Below are 21558 nucleotides of genomic sequence, written 5' to 3'. Positions count from 1 at the left end.
CGGGGGTCCGGTCTTGGGACCTAGATGGGAACTCAGATGGAGACTCCCTTTTCCCAGCTAGCCTTAGTGCCTGGGGATTTGAATTGTGTTACAGAAGGAATGAAAGAGAAGGAAAGATCAGAAGTAAGAGAAAAATACAAGGATGCTTCATATCCCAGTAACACTTTAGACGCTGCAAAGAACTCCTATATTTCTCATCTGCTTTGGTTCCAAGAGGTTAATACAGCAACTATACTGGCTCAGAGTTAGTCACCGACTCTTCTGATTCTAAGACTCTCTCCACAAGCTAAGGGAGAACCATCTTTTTTTTTTTTTTGCTTTTTAAGGACAGAACCCATGGCATATGAGGTTCCCAGGCTAGGGGTTGAATCAGAGCTGTAGTCACTGGCCTATGCCACAGCCACAGTCATGCAAGATCCGAGCCACATCTGCGACCTACACCCCAGCTCATGGCAACGCTGGATCCTTTACCCACTGAGCGAGGCCAGGGATCAAACCTGCATCCTCACGGATGCTAGTCAGATTCGTTTCTGCTGCGCCACAACGGGAACTCCAAGGAGGCCCATCTTGACTCTCTTACCCTATTTTCAGCCCCGGGGTGCTGAAGGTCAAGACCAAGAGCCGGCTGGATACCCTTCTCCCTCGTGTCCACACAAGTCCAACGGACCACACCCTTCCATCTGACTGCTCCTCTACCAGAAGTTGGCCGCAGAAAGCAGGCACCTCCCCCTTCTGGTTTTAGTATTACTTTTGCTTTGTTTTTATGGCCACACCTGCAGTATATGGAAGTTCCTAGGCTAGGGGTCACAGCCACAGCCACGGCAATGCTGGATCCAAGCCGCATCTGCAAGTAACACAGCAATTTGCAACGACACTGGATCCTTAACCCACTGAGAGGCCAAGGATCGAACCCACATCCTCATAGATATAGTTGGGTTCTTAACCCACTGAGCCACAAGGGGAACTCCTAGAATTACTTTTTTTGTGTGTCTTTTTTTTTTTTTTTCCAGGGCCGCACCCATGGCATATGGAGGTTCCCAGGCTGTTGCCGCCGGCCTACACCACAGCCACAGCAATACAGGATCTGAGCCACATCTGTGACCTATACCACACCTCACAGCAATGCCAGATCTTTAACCCACTGAGCGAGGCCAGGAATCAAACTCACAACCTCATGGTTCCTAGTCAGATTTGTTTCTGCTGCACCACAATGGGAACTCCAAATTTATTTTATTTTATTTTATTTTGGCTTTTTGTCTCTCTTTTTTTTTTTAGAGCTGCACCCACAGCTTATGGAGGTTCCGAGGCTAGGGATCCAATCAGAGCTGTAGCTGCCGGCCTGCACCAGAGCCGCAGCAACGCAGGATGTGAGCTGCATCTGTGAATTACAGCACAGCTCACGGCAACACCAGATCCTTAACCCACCGAGCAAGGCCAGAGATCAAACCCATGTCCTCACCAATACGAGTCAGGTTCGTTAACCACTGAGCCACAGTGGAAACTCCTCCTAGAATTACTTTTACAAAACTGACTTCATATCACTGATATACCAGGGAGAATATTTCTGTCAAACTACTGCTCATCCACTTAACAGACATTTCTGAGCAGAGTACCACTCCCGGCTAGTCCCTGGGAGGTAGAGAAACAAATCAGACAAAGTCCCTGCTAACGAGACGCTCACAAGCCAGCGAGATGGATGAAAACACAAATACAGGAGAGACGTGACTTTCACAAATGCGTCATGAGATGGGATAAACGCCCCAGCAGAGTTATGAGACCAGGACTCTGGAGGATCCGCAACAAATCCAACGGGTGGAAGGAAAGGGCCTTCGTGCAAAAAGACGAAGGCCCTTTGGGCTGGGCCTCGAAGAGCCGGTGGAGAATCTGGACGAGCAGAGAGGTGCTGGCTGAGGAAATGGCGTGAACATTTAGGACACAAGGACGGAGCCCTGGACGAGAGCAGCGTCAAGGCCATTTGGCCCCGCACCCTGAGGCTGGTCGGGATCCTGCTTAGGCTTTCAGCTAGATCTAGGCTGGATCCTGCCCCACAACTGAGGGAACCCAAGAGACCAGACCATCTGCTTCTTCCTTGCGCAGGTTCTATGGGCCCTGCAGCACGTCCCACCCAAGCTTAACTGCCGTCTTTTTTTAATTGAAGTGTGGTTGATTTATCATGTATCAGGTGTAGGAGTTTCCGTCGTGGCTCCGTGGAAACGAATCCAACTAGGAACCATGAGATTGCGGGTTCGATCCTTGGCCTCACTCGGTGGGTGAAGGATCCGGCGTTGCCGTGAGCTGAGGTGTAGGTCACAGACATGGCTCGGATCTGGTGTTGCTGGGGCTGTGGTGTAGGCTGGCAGCTGTAGCTCCGATTCGACCCCTAGCCTGGGAACCTCCCTATGCCATAGGTGGGGCTCTAAAAAGCAAAAAATAAAATAAAATAAAAATAAAATATAATGTATCAGGAGTGTAGCAAAGACATTCCGTTTTGTAGATACAGATGCAAAGATACAAATTCTTTTTCAGATTCGTTTTCATTGTAGGTGATTACAAGATATCGAGTATGGTTTTCTAGTCTATACAGCAGGTCCTTGTTATCTATTTTATATACAGTAGTTGTGGATCTGTTAATCCCAAATCCCCAATTCCTCCTTCTCCGCCTTGACTGCCCTCCTGACCGCTCGCCTGTTCTGCTCTCTAGTTGGTTCTCTATGTGTGTTTTGCTCTCCCAACTAGACTAAAATACCAGCTTCCTGATTCCTTGAGAACACAGCTGGGAGCATCCTGTATCCTATCCCAGCCAGTGGGAGGTGGGCACACATCAGGCACCAAACTTTTTTTTTTTTTTTTTGGTCTTTTTAGGGCCGCACCTGAGGCATGTGGAGGTTCCCAGGCTAGGGGTCAAATCGGAGCTGTAGCTGCCGGCCTACACCACAGCCACAGCAACACCATATCCGAGCCACGTCTGTGACCTACACCACAGCTCCTGGCAACACTGGATCCTTAAGCCACTGAGTGAGGCCAGAGATTGAACCTGTGTCCTCATGGTTGCTGGTCAGATTCGTTTCCGCTGTGCCACGATGGGAACTCCCCAGAAACCTCTTTGTTGACAGGTTACTGAGGTCTATGGGCCCAAGAATCACGAGATGACAGTTTCACAGACCAGGAGAGCAGGAACAGGCAGCAGTGTGACCCTGGCCTGGGATAACAGTGGCGGGACTAGGGAGAGACACGAACTTCAGGTTTTAGGATTACATTTGATAGACCTAAATCACGGGGCTCAAATTCGCTGGGTCACTCTGTGGGACTGCCCTGTATTTCACCTTCTGCTCTTTCTTCGACTAAGGTCCCTTTAATCCATTTTTCTAGTTCCTGCTTATCCACCTCTTCCAGTGGGATGGGCCATCTCAATCCTTCCTCTCGCAAAGAGCCAGGACGGCAGAGTCGCCGTTGCCAGCCTGGAGCCCCATGGTCCAAGGCCAGAGTCAGGGCCGGATGGGGGTGGGAAGGACCCCAAGGCAGGGTAGCGCCTTCCACCAGTCCAGTCTCATCGGAAGTGCTGGGCGGACAAAACCAACAAACAGGGACACTGGATAAGGTCAAAATCCACACAGGTCATAGCCCCATGCACCCCAGGGGCTGGAGACGGGGAAGGACTGGCAAACAACCCAGGGGACCGACTAGGAGCAGGGGGGGAGGGGCAGGTGCACCCAGGACCAGAAGCCAGATGAGTTCAGAGCAGAGAACTTCCGCTGGGGATTATCGCGTCTAACCCTCCTCACCAACCCCACAGCTGAGGTCCCAAACCGCCCTCCTGTGACCGTGTGACCCACTCCTGCCCAGGGTCTCTCTTCATCTTTGACGCATCCGATCCATCCTCCACGCTCCTGGCAGAGGGGTCTTTCTGCCACAGTCGGCTCTAGTCGCCCCTTCACCTTTGGGACAAGGTCCCCAGTTCACACGACTTAAGAAGGCCCTTCCCACCTAATCTCCTGTCTTTATCTCCCACCTCTCCACCTGCCCTGACCTCATTCCACTGACAAAAGGCTGCACACACTTCTCCAAAGATGCAACAGAGTGACTCCCATCAAATTCCAAGGTCCAGCTCAAGTGTCACCTCTTCAGGTAAGTGTCCCCTCCTTTCCTCTAGGAAGGACGAGTTTGCTTCTCTTCTGTGCTCCCAGAACACCCGTGTCCAGCGTTTCTGACCCTGATCTGTACTGATTTACAGACTGAGACCATCAGGGTAGGGACGGGTTTTGACTTCTCACAGCCCTCAGTTCATGCAGTGGGAGGTGGTGGGGAAGCAAGACGTCTGTCTGCTCATGAAAAATGAGCCTCTTTCCTTGACACACACACACAGTGAGCTCCTGGCAGAGCCCGGTTCACCTCTGGGCTGCCTGATGCCCAGGCCAGGGCTCTCCTTCCGTGGCTGCCTCTTCTGCGGTTGTCCACGCCCATCCAGCTGGAGGGCCCCTCACTGATCTGGACCGTGAAACTCGGGGGCAGCGACAGACCTTTGAGAAGCAGGAACCCAAGCCGCCATCTGCATGGGGCGCCCTCCGGGCCTCTCCCGGGGAACTGTTCCGATGCCTAAAGGCTCTGAACCCACATGTAGGTGGGAAGAGCGCAGATGAGTCATCCCAGCCCCACTCGTTCTCAGTCAAGGGCCCCAGCATCTGTCTGTCTTGAGTGATACGGAAAATGGGTGCTCTGAGCCCCCTGTGGTCCCAGGGAGGGCGGGCTGCCATTGCGGCCAAGGTCTCCCCCACGCCCCGGCGGGGGGGCGAAGGCCTCTATCTATCGGTGCAAACATAAAGGGTCCCAGAGGGCAGGGGATGGGCTCAGGACAGCTGCAGCCCATGATAAAGGTCAAGAGGTCAGCTCTCCATTCTTCGGGCCCCATCTGGAGAGGCAGATGTGTAGGACCTTCCACTGGCTGTTGTCCACTGGCTGCTCTCATCAGCGTCTCCATTTCCCCAAATTCAAAGCTCCCGGAGAAAACAAGGCAGCCTCCACCCTCCCAGCACCCAGGCTCACCCAGGACCGTGATCACACAGCCGATTCTTGTTTGAAGCCAAGTAAGCATGTATAGTTGAGGGATGGACCGTCACTTTACGAACGCTTCTCAGCCCCCCAGATGCCTTCATTCACTGGTGGCTCACTGTGCGTGAGGTCGGGTTACAAACTGGACAGATGCATATCCGATGGCAATAGAACCCCTGCCCCCGGCAAAGAAGATACACTGCATATCCCAATTTACGGTGCACACAGGAGAGAATGTGACCAACGCTCTAGGGAAGAAGGCTCACCAAGGCGAGGCTGGGACACTGGAGGTGAATGGCTTTGGAGGAAGTGGCATATGAGGTGGGCTTTAGAGAGCAGGGGGGCGGGCAGTGCCATTCACCACTCGACGCAATGGATGGATGGAGCTAAAGACTCTCCCACTAAGCGAAGTACATCAGAAAGAGAAAGACAGATACCATATGATACCACTTATACCTGGAATCTAATATACGGCACAAATGAACCTTCCCACAGAAAAGAAACTCATGGACTTGGAGAACAGACTTGTGGTTGCCAAGGGGGAGGAGGAGGGAGTGGGAGGGACTGGGAATTTGGGATTAATAGATGCAAACTATTGCCTTTGGAATGGATAAGCAACGAGATCCTGCTGTGTAGCACTGGAAACTGTGTCTGGTCACTTGCGATGGAGCATGATAATGGGAGAAAAACGAAGGTGTACATGTAGGTGTGACTGGGTCACCTCGCTGTACAGTAGAAAATTGTCAGAGCACCGTAAACCAGCCATAATAGAAAAAATAAAAATCATCATAAAATTAAAAAAAAAAAAAGCACTAGATCCAGTGGGAGTTTCTTGTGGTGCAGTGGGCTAAGGATCCAGTGCTGTCACTGTTGTGGCTTTTGGGCTGCTGTTGTGACGTGGGTTTCATTCCTGGCCGGGGAACTTCCACGTGCCGTGAACAGCCAAAAAACAGTACTGGGTGGAATGCTCCCCTGCCTCCATGGGGGCACCATCAGCAGCAGGGGACTCGAGGGGGACACACAGACTGTGGGTGGCATCCAGTGCGAGGCAGATCCTTCACGCGGAAACCCACCAGCGTGGGCTGCAACAGTGCACTCAGTGTGCCGGACCCCAGGGACGCAGGCAGTGGCGCAAGGAAAAGGCTTGTCGCCAACGTACTCGATGAAGGCAAATCCCGCAGCACCGGGGCTTATCCTGGCTGGGCAGTGAGCCAGGCTGAGCCTGTGAATTAGACCAGCGCTCCAATGCCAGCTCTGCCCTTCAGAGCTGTGTGATCTTGGCCAAGGTACCTGACCAGCGTCTTGGTTTTCTGCACGGTCCCTACCTACAACTTTCCGCCAGGTAGAGAAAGAAACGAGATAACATCCGGCAGCTTCAGATACACAGCAGGGGATCAACAGATTAGGCTGACGTGCTGGGAGGATGAAAGGCCCTGGGGGACCCTCCCAGAAGGAAGAGGCCAAGAGAGAGGATTCTGAAGGGAGGGGTGGTGGAGGAGGTGGAGAAAAGAGCCCAGCGCCTCTGAGCTGAGGTTTCCGCTCCCCCGCAGGCCATCTTGGGGGGGCTGGTAAACGCTCCCAGCCACAGGGGTGGCTGGTTCATCCCCAAAGACAGAGGAACGCTGTGTTCCAGGAGCAGCAGCAGCAGCGCACCCAGCAGAACCCAGCTTGTGGGTGGAGCAACTGTGGGAGTTGAGCAGGGAAGAGGCAGCACCTGGGCTCCTGCCCAGACTGGGGGGCGCGGGGGCGGGGGGACCAGAACTCAGGGGGTGGCTGAGGATGGCTGCGGAAGGAGACATGTTTTTCACTCCAAAGCTGTCCTGTACTAGGAAAGGCGAAAAGTCCAAGGTTTTTCTCAGATCCATATACCTCCTGCTTTCACCTGCATTACAAGCCAGTAGGTGAGACACCCACCTGCAGGGGACTCACCTGTACAGAGGGCCTCCAGCCCCTCAGGTCCCACGAGGAAGCGGCACAGCTTAGGGCTCTTCAGACAAGTCTCATTGCATTCGGCCTCCGTTGGGCTCCTCTTTTGTTCATTCATCCCGCAAACGTCCACAGAGGAACTGCCACACCCAAGATAAGATCCCGGAGCCACAGATGTCGGCTTAGTTGTCTGTACCTCCATCCCTCAGGTTGTTTCAGTGTCTTTAGCTGTCGAATGGGCGAGCAAGGTTTACGGGACGATGCGGTGAGATAACGGACCTACCTGGCATAGGACAAGTGGGAGAAGCAAGCGCGGATGTTGCGCTGGTGGTCTTTCACGTGCCCCTCCCCCCAGGTCCATTCTGCATCCTTTTCCACCGTGAGCAGCGCCCTAGAACGGTCCTGTAAGGACTAAGCCACACTCCCTTCCCCCCGACTTCCCACTGGGTTTGGTCCACAGGGAGCTAGATCAGCAGGAGGGAGAAATTGAAGACAAGGCTTTTATTCCCGCCAACTCCCTTCCTGAACCCCCGACCCAGAGTCCCAGCTCTGGGACGATGAGCTTCCACACAGCCTCCAGGCGCAGAGGTGGTAAGATCCCACCCTGATGAGCCCCAGAATAATCCACTCTCCCTACCCCGTCCCTCAAATTAGCCCACTGAAATGTGCTGTCTGTTTTCTGCTGGCCCCTGGCACACCTGCCAGAGGAGCCCGGGAACAGGTCTGGGGATCGGGGGACCTGGATTTGAGTCCCATTTCTCCTCCTCGCCGGCTCTGTGGCCCTGAGCCAACCTCTCCTTTCCTGGGTCTCAGCTTCCTTGTGGGTAAAGAGACCACGTGGCTGTCTTGGGCTGCAGTTCCCAGATGCTCCTGGGTGTTCTGTGATGTTAAGCCCAGGAAAAGGATGCGTCATAAAGGAGCAGAGCTTCCTCAGGCAGAGGGTGGGAGAGGCAGCTAAATCCACACCGAGGCCATCACACAACTCCTTTCCAAGGATTTCCCTTTCCTCTCAAGCCACCAGGGTATCAGAGGCCCGCATGCTCTCCACCCCAAAGCAACAGCCAAGAAAATCTAGGAAATTAAAAGAAATCCCCCTCTTTTTTTTTTAATTAATGACCGCATCCCCAGCACATGAAAGTTCCTCAGCCAGGGATTGAATGTGAGCCTCAGCTGAGGCAAGCGGGTATCCTTTAATCCACTGCACCTGGGGATCGAACCTCGCCTCCACACTGACCCAAGCCACCAGAGACACCGCCAGATCCTTAACCCACAGCACCACAGCAGGAACTCCCCCTTTACTTTCAGTAACCAGCTGGCCATCCTTGTTGAGCCACAGAGGGTCCTTCCCAGGTTCTCGTGTGCCCAGGGGTCTAAGCGGGAAATGAGGGACACACCTGATGCCCACAGAGCTGCAAGAAAGAAGCGGTGTCTCACAGCAGGGGTCCAGAGCAGAGGGAGGAAACTAAACCAGCATCCTGTCCCAAGACCCCCACTGGACAGGTTTCAAATAGAGCAGAGGGAGGAAACTAAACCAGCATCCTGTCCCAAGACCCTGTCACTGGACAGGTTTCAAAGAGAAGCTAACAACTACTTGATGTGATATTACAGAATCTCTGAAGTCCTTGTTGGCTCCAGAGATTAGTGATTCTGGGAAACCCAGGAGCCACAAAAAAAGATATTCTAATAATATCACCTTCCCTGGTCCCCGTATCTGAAGTTTCATCTGCCCTAAGTGCTTTTCCGCCTGCGGTCACCCAGAAGTAGGAGTGAGTGAGCAAGATGAGGCTGGATTTCTGTCCTAAAGGACCAGGAGGAGAGGGCAGGGTTCCAGCTTTTCCAGCTTCTCCGAATTTCTGGCGAGGGAAGGGAGGTGCGATAACCCCCTAAAATTATCAGTTCCTGTTTTACCTGAGGGCTGACCGCAGGTGAAAACCACAACACTGTAGCTGCCAGCACCCATCTGTCGTGGACGTTCTTCACGTCCCCCAAATGCCTCCAGAAATCTGTGGCTTCACCCCACAGCTCTGACCAAGTTCAAGGCCTTTCTGGGCCCCAAAGGAAAACCATGGAGACCCTGCAGGCTTCCAGCGGGCGGAGGGCGGGCCGAGCGGGCTGGGGCGGCGAGCCTGCCCCGCGGCCCGGCCTGGGGGCGGAGGCCGTGGCCCCCGCGGGTGGGAACCCAGCCGCCTGCCCGCCCCCGGCGCTGAGTCACCGAAGCCGCGGCCCCGCCGAGCCCGCGTGCCCAGGAAGCGCAGGCGCGCGCCTGCGCATGCGCGACCCCGGGCGCGTTCTCGGGAGCGGGCGGCGGCGGCGGCGGCGGCGGCGGCGGCGGCGGCGGCGGCGGCGGCGGCGGCGGCGGCGGCGGCGGCGGCGGCGGCGGCGGCGCAGGCTCCCGCAGGCGAGGCTCGGCGGGGTCTGGGCTCCGCGGCCGTGCGCCGGGAGGCCTCGGGGTCGCGGTGACGAGCCCCTCAGAACATCTGTTTGTGCGTCCAGAAGGCGGGCTTGAGGGTCGAGGCCAGGTTCTGCCAGGCGCTCGCCTTCCCGATCCCGGGTCCAGGACTGCCCTGCTCGGGGCCTCGTTTTCCGCTGCTGGTGGCGCGGTGCCCCGGCGAAGGCTGAGGCCCCCCCAGCCGCGACGCTGACCCGAGACCGGACCTGGCCACGGTGAGGCCTCTGGCCGCAGCCCGGGAGGTCCCCACACTTAGAGATGGGTCTCCGCGCAGGAAGCTGCCCCTGCCCCCAACCGGGAGCCCGTCTCGCTGGGTGATCTGAGAACCGCGGCCGCGGGCTAGGAGCAGCCTGTGTCCTTGTCCAGCCCCGGCCACACAGACTTGCGTGGCCTCTTGTCCGCTGGCCCTGGTCACCAGGGCTGGAGTAATCGACATATCACGGGGATCTAGAGAAGGGACATGGATTTGGGTCTGCCCAGGGCTGGTAGGGGTCCAGGGCCCAACAGGGGCTCCTAAGTAGGGCCAGACTGAAGGGGTGGGGCCTCTTTCCGCCGCCTCCCTACTGAGCTCCAGCAAACAGGGAGGACGGAGATCAGTACCCCCCACCCAGCAGGCCGGCAACCGCTGGTCCTGGGGGCACCATCGGAGGCACTGCTCTCACCTCTCCAACAGTTCTGCTGCGGCAGGAACTTCTCTGCTGCTTCACTGCTCTCTCTGTTCAGAATTTTGGAGTGGCCTCAAACCCAAGTTCCTTGGGTTTCCACTACCAGGCAGGTTTCCGCTAACTCACCTCTTCTCACCTTGATTCCTCGCCGGCTACAGAGATGCCTTCCTTTCTCTGATCCATCCCCCCACCCCCACCCTGCGTGGGCACCACCCCAACCCGAACTGGCCTCTGACCTTCCAAACCCACTCATCCCTCAAAGTGTAGCAAGAATCCCTCTCCCTTCCCAAGTGCCGTAACCCGGCTCTCTCAGTATTTGCCAGAGAGTCCTGATATTACATAAGTGGATTTTCACCAAGGGAAACATATTTAAATGCTTAAATAAATATATATATATATATATATGCATTGGTCAGGCTTTTCAAATAATTACATTTGCCAATGAGAAAAAAATCCTCTGCTGGGCGGTGTATCCTCACACATGATTCAGAAAGTGTGCTTGCTTCATCTGGGAGGACTTCCCTTGTCCCTGGGTCTCCATGCACTCCATCCCCAACGGGATTGTTAGCTCCCCTAGGACAGAGACTGTGCCTAAATAAACACATCGAAATTCCAAGGCTTTTGAAGTTGTGGGAAAGAAATCCAGAAGTTTGGAGAAAATGGAAACATAACCAAAAAAAATATTTTTGCACTCTTCACAAATGCAAAATCACATTTTATTTTATTTTATGAGTTTGGCTGCACCCAAAGCATGGAAAAGTTCCCGAGTCAGAGGTCAAACCCAAGCCACTAATGTGACAACCCCAAATCCTTAACCCGCCATGCCACCAAACTCCAAAATCCCTCTTTTTAGTGTGTCAGAAAAATGTACTACCGTAATTTGGCCTAGGTTCCAAACTAAGTCATGGGACAGATTATCACAGAAAGAAGAGCAGGATATGTAGGAAATGAATTTTTGCCAGTTTGTGAAGAGGAGGGGAGAGGCCTTGGGATCAGAAAGAACAGGGTCCCCAGATGTGACCCTGGGCAAGTAACCTAGCATGACCTGAAGGATGAGTCAGGCTTCGGGTAGAATTCTGGCCCTCCCAAATACATGTGCCATCATCTCAGCCACTCTGATCATCAGTCTCCTCATCAGTAAAGCCTGATGAATAACAGTAATAACATTTACTGAATGTTTTCTGTGGGCTCTGTACTATTGCAAGCATGTGGCATTATTAAGTCACCGCCACCCCAGGAGAGTATCTCCATTTTATGACTGAGGACACTGAAACACAGAGAAGTTAAGTCACTGGCCTAGGACTGCCCAGCTAGTAAGTGGTGGGGCCCAGGACGAATCCCAAGCAATCCGACTCCAGAGCCTGCGTTCTTGTCTGTGCCGGCGGCTCCTTCCCTGTGGGCTTGTTTCGGGAATTAAAGGAGAGAGAGCGCATGCAACACGTGGCCTGGCACGCAGCTCTCCAATTACCACATTATAACAAGGCCGAAGCCTGCTGAGGTCTGTAGCCCAGTGTCTGGCACAAAGGAGTGCTCTGCAAGTTGCTTCCCTTCCCCACTGACACGAGGGGAAACAGAGCATGTTCCCAAGTGCAAGCAGACACAAAACCAGCTCATCCCTGTGTGCACGTTTTTTTATCCTCACTTTAAGAGGATGGCGCAGGGGACGCCTCAGAACCTGTAGAATACACCTCCGTGCACTGCGCTCCTCTAATTTTTCTGCTTTTCTTATGCTTTTTTATTGCATTTATGGTCTAAGGAAAAATTCACAGTTCCCTGGATTATGAAAACCTTGAGCCTAAAGTCCTGGAAAGAGGAATTGGCTTCAAGGGTTGTCCGAAGGCTCAGACATCAGGGTACAAGTGCAAAGCCCGGGGACCCCTGAGATGTCCCAGGGCTGCACCTTCCTGGGACTCCACCCCGAGGGCATGGCACACGCACACCTGCCTGCACACGAGCTCCCATGATCTGCAATCCACCCAGTGTTCATAGAATTACTCAAAGCCACGCCCCCACACAGACGCCAGACACACCCACTCCCCCCGGACCTTCTCCACACAACACAGGAGGCACAGCATCTCGGCTCCCCCCAGACCCACTCACCTCTGCATCTGCTGCCCGCCACGCACCCCACAGAGACCCTTCTACACGCCCCTTATACACACAGCCCCATGGGACCCCCAAGTATTTAGGGGACACATACACATAGCTGTACAGACGCCCCCTCCTTTCACGACCCCCTCATCTCAGCCGGCTGTTTCGCACGGTCTCTGATTTGGCACCCTGCATCTCGCCCTTCGGTTCCCTCGTCCTGAGGACAGACTTAATCAAAAGGGGGGAAGAGGAGGCTTGTGAAACAGCACGATTTTGAACACGCCAGCGGGGTCTGGGGTGTTAGATTCCTCTTCAGAACAGACCTCACCTCCCTTCCATTTTCCAGGGAAAAGCGCCATATTATCCCAGTTATGGGGCCGGGGGCACTGACCTTGGGGGAGGGGGGTGCAGTCAGGTGAGGGCGGCTTGCTCAGCTCATCAGTCCGCAGACTGTGGGTCCCTCATCGGGAGGAGGGCAGGGGAGAGGGAGGCAAAGAGCTGCGTCCCCCAGCTTAGGAGCAGCCAGAACAGGTGGCCTTGTGCTGATGGCAGCATCCTCTCTGTGTGAGCCCCCCCTGCACCCCCACCCCCAAGCGCTGGCATGTGTAACTCTCACACCCCTACTTGCTTATTCCCAACCTCCCAGCAAACCCCAGGGCCCAGTTCTTCTCCTTTTGGAAACTGGCTCACGCACGGACAATAAAATGGGATGGGAAGGGCACAGGCTCAGGGCGGAGCGGTGCGGGGGGTGGGATGTCAAGGACCAGTTTGGTCTTCAAAGACGAGCACAAGATGGGGGCACAGGGAGAGGGCACTGCCTTGTGCAAAAGCCAAGGGGAGGCCCGATCCTTAACTTCAGGGCCAGCCTTGGGCTCCTCCACCTGAGCTTTCAGGTGCCAGGCGGGCAGCTGCATGGTTGAGGGCGTGGACCCCATGCTGGGGCTGCCTGGGCCATCTGTGGCAGCTCTGGGGACAGAAGCTTCAATACTTCCTATGAATGGGCTATGGCCACGGAGGCCAGGGAAAATGAGAAATTCAAAGTGCTGAGGACACGTTCTGATCATACAACCGGAAGCTTTAGTTTCAGGGCCGGCTGAAGGAACGGGTCCCCTTTGACACTGGTTGGAAGCAGGAGGCGCTTCTGAAGAAGGGGCTGGGAGGGCATCTGCATCCAGGGTAGGAAGTTTACAAAGTTTCAACTTAGACATCAGTACAGGTGCCCAGAGGAGACAGGAGGATCAAACAGGAGGAGCCCAGAGGACTTCAGGGGCGGTGGGACTCTGTGGGACACCACAGAGAAGGATCCACTGTACCTTTGGCCAAACCCAGAGAATCCTAATGTCAACCCTGGACTCGGATGGCTACGACGTGTCAACGCAGGTTTGTCAGCTGTGGCAAATGTGCCATCTGGTGGGTTGAAAATGGGGGAGGCTGGGCGTGGAGGCGGGGGGACCATGCGGAAAATCTCTGGCTTCCACTCGACTTTGCTGTGAACCAAACACCACCCTTAAATAAGTTAAGTCTTAGAGTTCCCGTCGTGGCGCAGTAGTTAACAAATCCGACTAGGAACCATGAGGTTGCGGGTTCGATACCTGGCCTTTCTCAGTGGGTTAACGATCCGGCGTTGCTGTGAGCTGTGGTGTAGGTTGCAGATGCGGCTCGGATCCCATGTTGCTGTGGCTCTGGTGTAGGCCGGTGGCTACAGCTCTGATTGGAACCCTAGCCTAGGAATCTCCATATGCCGCGAGAGCGGCCCTAGAAAAGGCAAAAAAAGACAAAAAAAAAAAAGTTAAATCTTGGAGTTCCCATCATGGCACAGCAGAAACAAATCTGACTGGGAACCACGAGGTTGCAGGTTCGATCCCTGGTCTCCCTCAGTGGGTTGAGGGTCCAGTGTTGCCGTGAGCCGCGGTGTAGGTTGCAGTTGCAGCAGGGATCCTGTAGTTCTGATTTGACCCCTCGCCTGGGAACCTCTATAGGCCGCGAGAGCAGCCCCAAAAAGCAAAAAATAAAAAAGTTAAGTCTTGGAGTTCCCTGGTGGGTTAAGGATCCAGTGTGGTCACTACAGCTGCTCAGGTCACAGCTGCGGCATGGGTTTCATCCCTAACCGGGGAATTTCCTCTTGCTGCGGATGCAGCCAAAAAGCTAAAAATTAAGTCTTAATAAAAATCGGTATGCTCAAGCTAGACAAAAGGAAGAAGAAGGGGTTACACGGGTTGAAGACAGCCAGAGAGCTCGAGACGTGAAAGAGACACTGGAACTTTATTGAAACTTTCTCCCTGATGAACTCAGAATGGAAAGAGCGCTGGAAAGGTTCCGCTTTGGAGAGAAACAGCAGGTGCTCAGGCACAAACATTTACAGATACTCCTCCGGGGGGGACCTCCGGAACCTGGATCTCCCCCAGTTCCCCACTCCCCCCACCCACAGAGTCAGAATTCTGCTCAAAATCCACCTCCACAGCGCGGGGCACCAAACGGCGCTTAAAGCCCAAGCTGGTTGACAAGAAAAGGGAAGTCAGGGAGCGAAGAGAGGAACAGGAGTCAGAAAAGGAAGCTGGATGGAGAAAAGAGAAGGGGGGAAGAAGGCTGATGATGTCCCCCCCCCATAAAAATATGTGTTAGTCTCATGCCAGGCGCCTCCCCCGAAGCAGCGGTGACCCCCACCGCTGACGATGCCCAGGGCTGCGCTTTCCTTTCCTCTTCTGCACTGGGAAAAACAGACAAGCCAAGAGCAGCCGAGGGCCTGCAGGGTTGAGGAGCCAAGTGGGAGAGCAGAGGCTCCAGGGTGCACAGGATGGAGGCGAGGCCGAGGTTGGTTCTGAAACAGAAGGAAACAGCTTCCGGGCGCTGGTCACCAGCTGACGTGGAGGCCCTGGCAGACTTTTCTTCCTGGGCTGCCTCTGTGCTTAGAAACAATGTCCTGGAAGCTCTGAGGCCTCTGGTCTTCCCGGGGAAGGTTCTGGGTGCTCCGAAAAGCCAAAGAAGGCAGCAGCCTGTGATGCAGCGTGCGGAGTGTCACTAAGCCTGAGAAACGGGATTCGGGGCCGGCGGCTCTGCACGTGGACCTCTCGCCTGATCTCCAGTTTGCTTCCAGAGCCTAATCCTCAGGGCGCCCCTCGCCCTGCCTTCGTCCTCCTCCCCTTCTGGTCCAGGTGACTCCCTGGCGCCAGTGGGGGATACGGGGAGTCCTCAAGATCAAGTGCCCCCAGGCAGTTCACTCCCAGGAGGGGCCGGCTTGCTCGCCGCGGGGCAGATGGGCAGCCTGGCCAGGTCTCCTGGACGCACCCGGACTCCTCGCCCGCCCACTTTCCGTCCAAAGGCTTCTCCCCTCTGGGCTCTTCCCTCTGTCCCTGCCCTCGCCCTCCGTGCCCTCCAAGGGGGCACACTGGGCAGGCATGGCTGGCTCTTGCTCTGCGCCCTCCACCATCGGTCATCACCCTAATCTCTCTTGGACAACGTAATACACACACATTCACCCCCGTCGGTAACTGAAGGCCAGGCTCCCCTGCGGTGCGATCAGTGGGCATCAAGTTCAGGTGGAAAACTGAAGCTTGGGCCTGGGTTGCCGCGGACACCGAGGGACTGGCGCTGGTTCTGACTCCTGGGAGGTTCCTCGGAGTTTCAGTGTTGGCGCCTCAGGGAATGGAGAAGAAGGGGGAGGAAAAGCCATGTGATGAAAACCAGGACGGCGCGACCCTCCTGCCAAGCGTCTCCGCGGGGCACTGTGCCAACAGCAAGGAGCAAGCTCTCCACTGTCCCTTCTGAAACCCAAAGCCTTTGGGGTCTGAGTTATCCAAGACATGCAATAGACAAAGACACACTGCAAACCGATTAACCCTCTGAGCCCTGCCAGGACCTTCACGGTGGTGGCTTCCAAGACGTAAATTACCTGAATGCACGGGACCGAGCAAGGGCCCGAGCTTGCCGGCTGGCTTGGAAGCTGGCTTAGAAGATGCCGCCAGAGCAACGAATGGCCTGGGGGCGGCAGCGCCTTCCGTGGCTCCTAGTGAACCGTCCCCGCCCCCTGGAGAAGCAGGAGGAGGGCGGGGGGGGGGGGTGCGCTCAGCACCCAGCTTGATTCAGGCCCCAGAGATGGCCTCTGGTTCAAGCCAACCCAAGCCGGGAGGCAGCCAAGGGCTGGGGGCACACAGAAGGCAGCAAGAGGAAGGCAGCCGCATGGACGCAGCGGGCAGCCCTGCGGGACTCAAGTCGTCTTTATTACTCCGGCTTAGCAGGGAAAAGGGCTCTTTTTAGCTTACTGACGCTCATTCACTCAGTTTACACTAGGGTGTAGCTGCTCTCTGTGCCTTGGAGACGGGACCCAGGAAAAGCAGGTGCGGCCCGACCGTCTCCACCAGGCCCCTAACTGAAGCGATGACAAGACAGCTCGCCGGGATTCACAGTTCCCACGCTCCCCCCCCCACCCCACCCCCACTGGCCTCCAGGAACTCCCGAATCCAACGCGCAGCGGTTCTCGCCAGTGTGGCTCAAAGGGTTAATACACCAGGACTTCTCAACCGGCAGGACACAAGCTCATTCACCACCGCGAGCCGGAGAACGGCTCCGTGGCCACCTAGGGTCTCCGGTAGCGGTTCTTTGGGGCTTCGCCACAGCCTGTCTTGTCACAGTTGAGCGCGCCCGGGTTCTTCCCCAGCCCCAGGCTTCCCAGGAGGCCGGGGAGGTCCTGGGTGATGGCCCGCTCGATCTTCTCCAGGAAGCAGCCCCCCATGTAGGAGCACTGCTGGGACAGGAGCTTGAAGCCCGAGATGGGGTTGATGCCGAAGAAGTCCTTGTAGGCCTCGCGGTTGGGAAGGTCGAACTTGCTGACGTTGGTCTTGGCCAGGATGGTCTTGAAGATGTAGAACTTGTCGGGGTCCTCCACGATGTCCTTGAAGACCAGCTCCCCGTCGCTGAAGAAGGTCATTTTGTCCTTGTACGTCTGCAGGTAGCGGTCGACCAGGAGGGCGTGGATGCGCACGCGGATGGCGTGCTGGCGGATGAAGGCGATCTTGTTCTCCAGCCTGTTCTCGATCACCTGGTTCAGGTCTTCCAGGAGGGAGATCTCTTCGCGGAGAAACAGGTCCCGGTGGGTGTCGGGCTTGTAGTCGTAGGGCCAGAAGGAGCTGACGTAAACCCTCGGGGGCTCCGTGACGTTGATGAGCGGGGCCAGGCTCCAGAAGAGGGCGCCATACACCCGCATGAGCATCTGCGTGGCCAGGTTGTCGGCCTTGTTCAGGATGATCCGGATCTGGGACTCGCGCCCCTTCAGCTGGCGGAAGAGCATCTCCAGCTCCAGACCCACGTCCAGTTTGGTGGGGTCGAAGACGACAAAGATGAGGTCCGCTCGGTCGATGAACCACTGGCACACGTCGTTGAAGGGGTAACCTTGGGGAGAGGGAGCGAGACGTCAGGCTGTGGGGCCCTGAGCCCCGAGCCCCGAGCCCCGAGCCCCGAGCCCCGAGCCCCTCCTTCCAGAACCAGGCCCTTCCTGATTGAAGGGAGCAACGGCCTCGGGGATTTGCTGGGTTTCTGAAGACTTTTAACGCATGAAGGATGTGTCTCCTGCCCGGGGCGGACCCTCCGCCCAGGATGGCCTGCTGCTTGTTTGAACCCCCAGGGGAGTCCGAGGCTCCAGCAAAACAAGATGCTGTTTCCAAAGGGAGGTTGTGCCACTGCCTGTAAAGATCCGAAGCAGCGGCGACCACCTGGAAGGCACGCGGTCAGGGAATCAGGGGGAAGGAAAGAGAGGGCGCGTTCCTGGGGGAAGAAATGTGGACCTTCCATCGAGACCTGGCCTGGAATCTGGGCTCTGCCACCGCCCAGCGGACTAGTAAATGCTTCTAAGGCTTAGCGTCTTGGCTACAAAACGACAAGAAGAACAATAACATCTAAGTTGAAATCAAGATTACACTGTCGCTGTCAGCACGGGAAAGCAGGGAACTAGCACCGCCAGCAGAGGTCCCCAGTGGGGGCTGGATACGTTCCAATTCCTTCGACTTCTTTCCAAAGCGATAGGACTAGGAATCCCTGTCTGAACATGTTTCTAGAATGACCATCCAATAATCCGTAAAATTATCTGATGCATTAGAGGAGTGCAATAAAAGTTCACTTATTAGTATTAGTGACAATATTATTACCAGCAATAAAACAGGGTCTGGTTCTAACCAAAATGAGAGTTATAACCATAGACTGTGATCCACCATCTGGTCCTATGTTCCTATAAGTGCCCCATTCTGATTCATCTCTACAGATGACCCTGTGTCACGGTGCTACTCCGGGGCCCACGTCCCAGCCCCGTGCCCGCTGGGCCGCAGTGGCACTTCCCCGCCACCCGAAGGCAAGCAGGGCTTTGGAAAGTTGAAGCAGGCCTCGTAAAGCAGACACTGGGCCCAGGAAGAGTGGAAGGTCAGGTTTAACCCAGAGCCAGGTTGCCCAGAGGTCAAGTACCCCTGGACTGGGATCCAGTCAGTCTGGGCCCCAGCTCAGACCTCAGGGCCCCACCGACAGAGAAGGCTGGCCCTCTGCTTAGGAAAGTAAGACCAGATCGGTCCCTGGGGAGATAAAAGGCTGAGGTACCCCCCACCTAAGAGGCACCATGGTGACAAGAAAGGGCTGGAAGCAAAGGACACACCCCTCCGCCCCTTAGACAATGCTGGCCTCTCCCCCGTCTGCCCACCATCCGCTGTCTGAAACAGTTTCCTAAGACGACGGTTAAATTACCTCTTTCCTGCTGCTTGCGGTTCTCAATGATGCCTGGCGTGTCCACAAACGTGACCCGCTCCAGCAGTTTGTGGGGAACCTCGATGCCAATCAGCTTCTCCAGGAAATTCTGGCCAAACTTCTCAAGGGGCGAGAAGGACCGGGCGCTGTCGGCGGCCATGACAATACCCTCGATGGTCTTCAGCTTGGGCCCGTGCATGAGCACCGTGAACTCGGAGGTGGTGGGCTCGGCGCCTGCACACGGCACAGGGTTGGAAGGAACACGGTCACCTCTGGGGGACGGACCCGCCGCCAAGGACGCGGGTGAGCACGGTGGTTCAGGGAGGGCTTGCCACAAGCACTGGATCCCCTGCTTGCTAAGCTAGTGCCTTCTTTTTTTCAATCGTGATGAAATATACATAACGTAAAACTGACCATTTTCACCATATTTAAGCATACAGTTGAGTGGGACTTCCCATCGTGGCTCAGTGGTTAACGAATCCGACTAGGAACCATGAGGTTGCGGGTTCGATCCCTGGCCTCGCTCCGTGGGTTAAGGATCCGGCGTTGCCGTGAGCTGTGCTGGAGGTCGCAGATGCAGCTCAGATTTGACGTGGCTGTGGCTGAGGTGCAGGCCAGTGGTTATAGCTCCAATTTGACCCCTAGCCTGGGAACCTCCATATGCCGCAGTGCAGCTCTAAAAAGACAAAAGACAAAAAAAAAAAAAAAAATACAGTTGAGTAAGAGAGTATTCCCATGTTGTGCAGCCATCACCACCATCAGGCTCCAGAACTTTTTCATCTTCCCCAGTGGACTCTGTCCCCATTAAACGGATTTCTAATCCCGCTCCCCAGCCTCTCGTAGTCTCTTCCACACTTTCCATCTCTGTAAATTGGACTCTGCTAGAGACCTCACATAAGTGAAATCATACAACACCTGTCCTTTGGTGTCTAGCTTATTCCACTTAGCATGATGTCTTCAAGCCTTATACAGGAGTTCCTGCGGTGGCACAGTGGCTTAAGGATCTGATATTGCTGCAGCTGCAACCTACAGCACAGCTGCAGCTCCAAGTTGATCCCTGGCCTGGGAACTTACATATGCCTCAGAGTAGCCAAAAAAGAAAAAAAGAAAGTTCACCCATGGCACGGTTGTATCAGAAACTCATTCCTTTTCAGGGCTGAATAATACTCCATTGTATGGACAGAACACACTTTGTTTACCCATTCATCTTTTGACAGATGTTTGGATGTTTCTGCCTCTTGGCCACTCTGAACACCACTGCTGTGAACATAGCTATAACTGTTGGTTTCAGGCATGTGATTTTCATCATTCTATTGAAGGAATATATGAATATTTTGATTTTCATTTCTTCTTTTTCTAATCCATCAGATTCTGTTTATTTCTCCAATTAAAATATAAATGACTTACAATATTACGTTAGACTCAAGGTAGTGATTCAATCTCTTTCCTGCATTACATGATTTCCACGATGAGTCTAGTTAGAGTTCCCTCTGTGGCCCAGAGGGATTGGTGGCCTCTCTGGAGCACCCAGAGATCCAGGTTTGATCCCCAGCCTGGCAGAGTGGGTCAAGGATCTGACGTTGACACAGCTGTGGCTTAGGTCGCAACTGCAGCTTGAGTCCAAGTCCTGGCCCGGGAACTCCACGTGCCGTGGGGCAGCCAGGCACCATCTGTCACCATGCAGTCGTCACACGTTGTGGACTGCGGTCCCGATGCGGTTCGTTACACCCTGATTGTTTTCATTTTCCCAAATGCTTGGTTACTTCTGATACCGAAAGGACGACAACCCCACCGCGGTCCCCCGTTACCTGTATAGAGCTGGTAGCGAGTGTTTTCCAGCCCCAGGAGGTAGTTTATCATGGTGGACTTGCCAACGCTCCACGGCCCCAGGAAGAGCACCATGGGCTTGGAGGTGATTTCACCATCTGTGGGCAGCAGGGATTAGACACGGAAGTGAACCCCCAAGATCCTCACTGCAGAAGACGCCTCCTTCCCGCGGTGCCCCACCATGCCCCTCACGAGCTGTGCGATTCTGCCCCGGACCAGAGCATGCCCGGCGCTCAGGGGCACATCTCACGCCAACAAGGTGCCATGAGCTGAGCTGGAAGGCGGCACCGGGGCCGCGCCCAGACCCTCGCACCAGAGACAGAGGCATCAACTGAAGTCAACTCAGGGCGACTCGGAGCTCCCTGGGGCGAGGCCTCCTGGTTTAGATCCGGGAGAAGCGTTAATAAGGGGGGAAGCTGCCAAGCGGGGAGAGGCTAAACCCCGCTACCTGGTTAGTAACAGCAAAGCCTCCAGAGAGGCTTATATTCTCTGGGATGGTCTGTAGCCTGCCTCCCTCCCAACACCCCACCTCAGACTCAGCCCAAGCCTGGCTCTGGGCCACCTCGGATATTGGCCGCCAGAGTCCATGACGCATTTGCCAGCCTCCCAGACCAGGTACAGACTCGGTTCTCGGGCTCTTGCCCCACGCTGGGGAGAATGCCTGCATGGGCCACTCTGGTTGAGGTCCCTGAGAAGAAAAAGCAGAATTCTCCCAGCGCTTTCAAAACCCAGAGACGGTGTGGAGAGAGGGGACTTGGCACATGGGATGTGGTTCCCTCCTGCTGCGTGCCGTCCTGGAGCCAGGCACACAGGGCCAGCCCTGCACAATGCAGC

The 21558-nt window shown here is 55.3% G+C and overlaps 2 protein-coding genes across 9 annotated transcripts in view; both read right to left on the bottom strand.

Annotated features, from left to right (window-relative positions):
* Positions 1-9165, bottom strand: part of ADCY9 (adenylate cyclase 9) — a 185068-nt gene extending 175903 nt beyond the window's left edge. The window contains exons 1-2 of one of the 3 annotated variants that reach the window (XM_085017775.1): positions 8881-9165; positions 6976-7255 (exon numbers count right to left, since the gene is read on the bottom strand). The gene's annotated coding sequence lies outside the window, so the exon portion shown is untranslated. Of the gene's footprint in view, positions 1-6975; positions 7256-8880 lie in introns of those variants that run through there. The other 2 variants (XM_085017776.1, XM_085017774.1) reach the window with 2 other exon arrangements.
* A 5255-nt stretch (positions 9166-14420) lies between these two features.
* The window catches only part of SRL (sarcalumenin), a 38389-nt gene continuing 31251 nt past the window's right edge, over positions 14421-21558 (bottom strand). For all 6 annotated transcript variants that reach the window (NM_001435219.1, XM_021086706.2, XM_085015582.1 and 3 more), the window contains 3 exon segments: positions 14421-17562; positions 18898-19131; positions 20706-20822. In NM_001435219.1, the coding sequence (NP_001422148.1) occupies positions 16751-17562; positions 18898-19131; positions 20706-20822 (1163 nt within the window). In that variant the 3' untranslated portion in view covers positions 14421-16750.

This window comes from Sus scrofa, chromosome 3 (assembly GCF_054392235.1).
Source record: "Sus scrofa isolate SSC_HxYL_T2T_F1_AM1 chromosome 3, Sscrofa_HxYL_maternal_Yorkshire_Landrace_v2.0, whole genome shotgun sequence".
Classification (NCBI taxonomy): domain Eukaryota; kingdom Metazoa; phylum Chordata; class Mammalia; order Artiodactyla; family Suidae; genus Sus; species Sus scrofa.
This window is presented reverse-complemented; position numbering and strand designations above follow the sequence as displayed.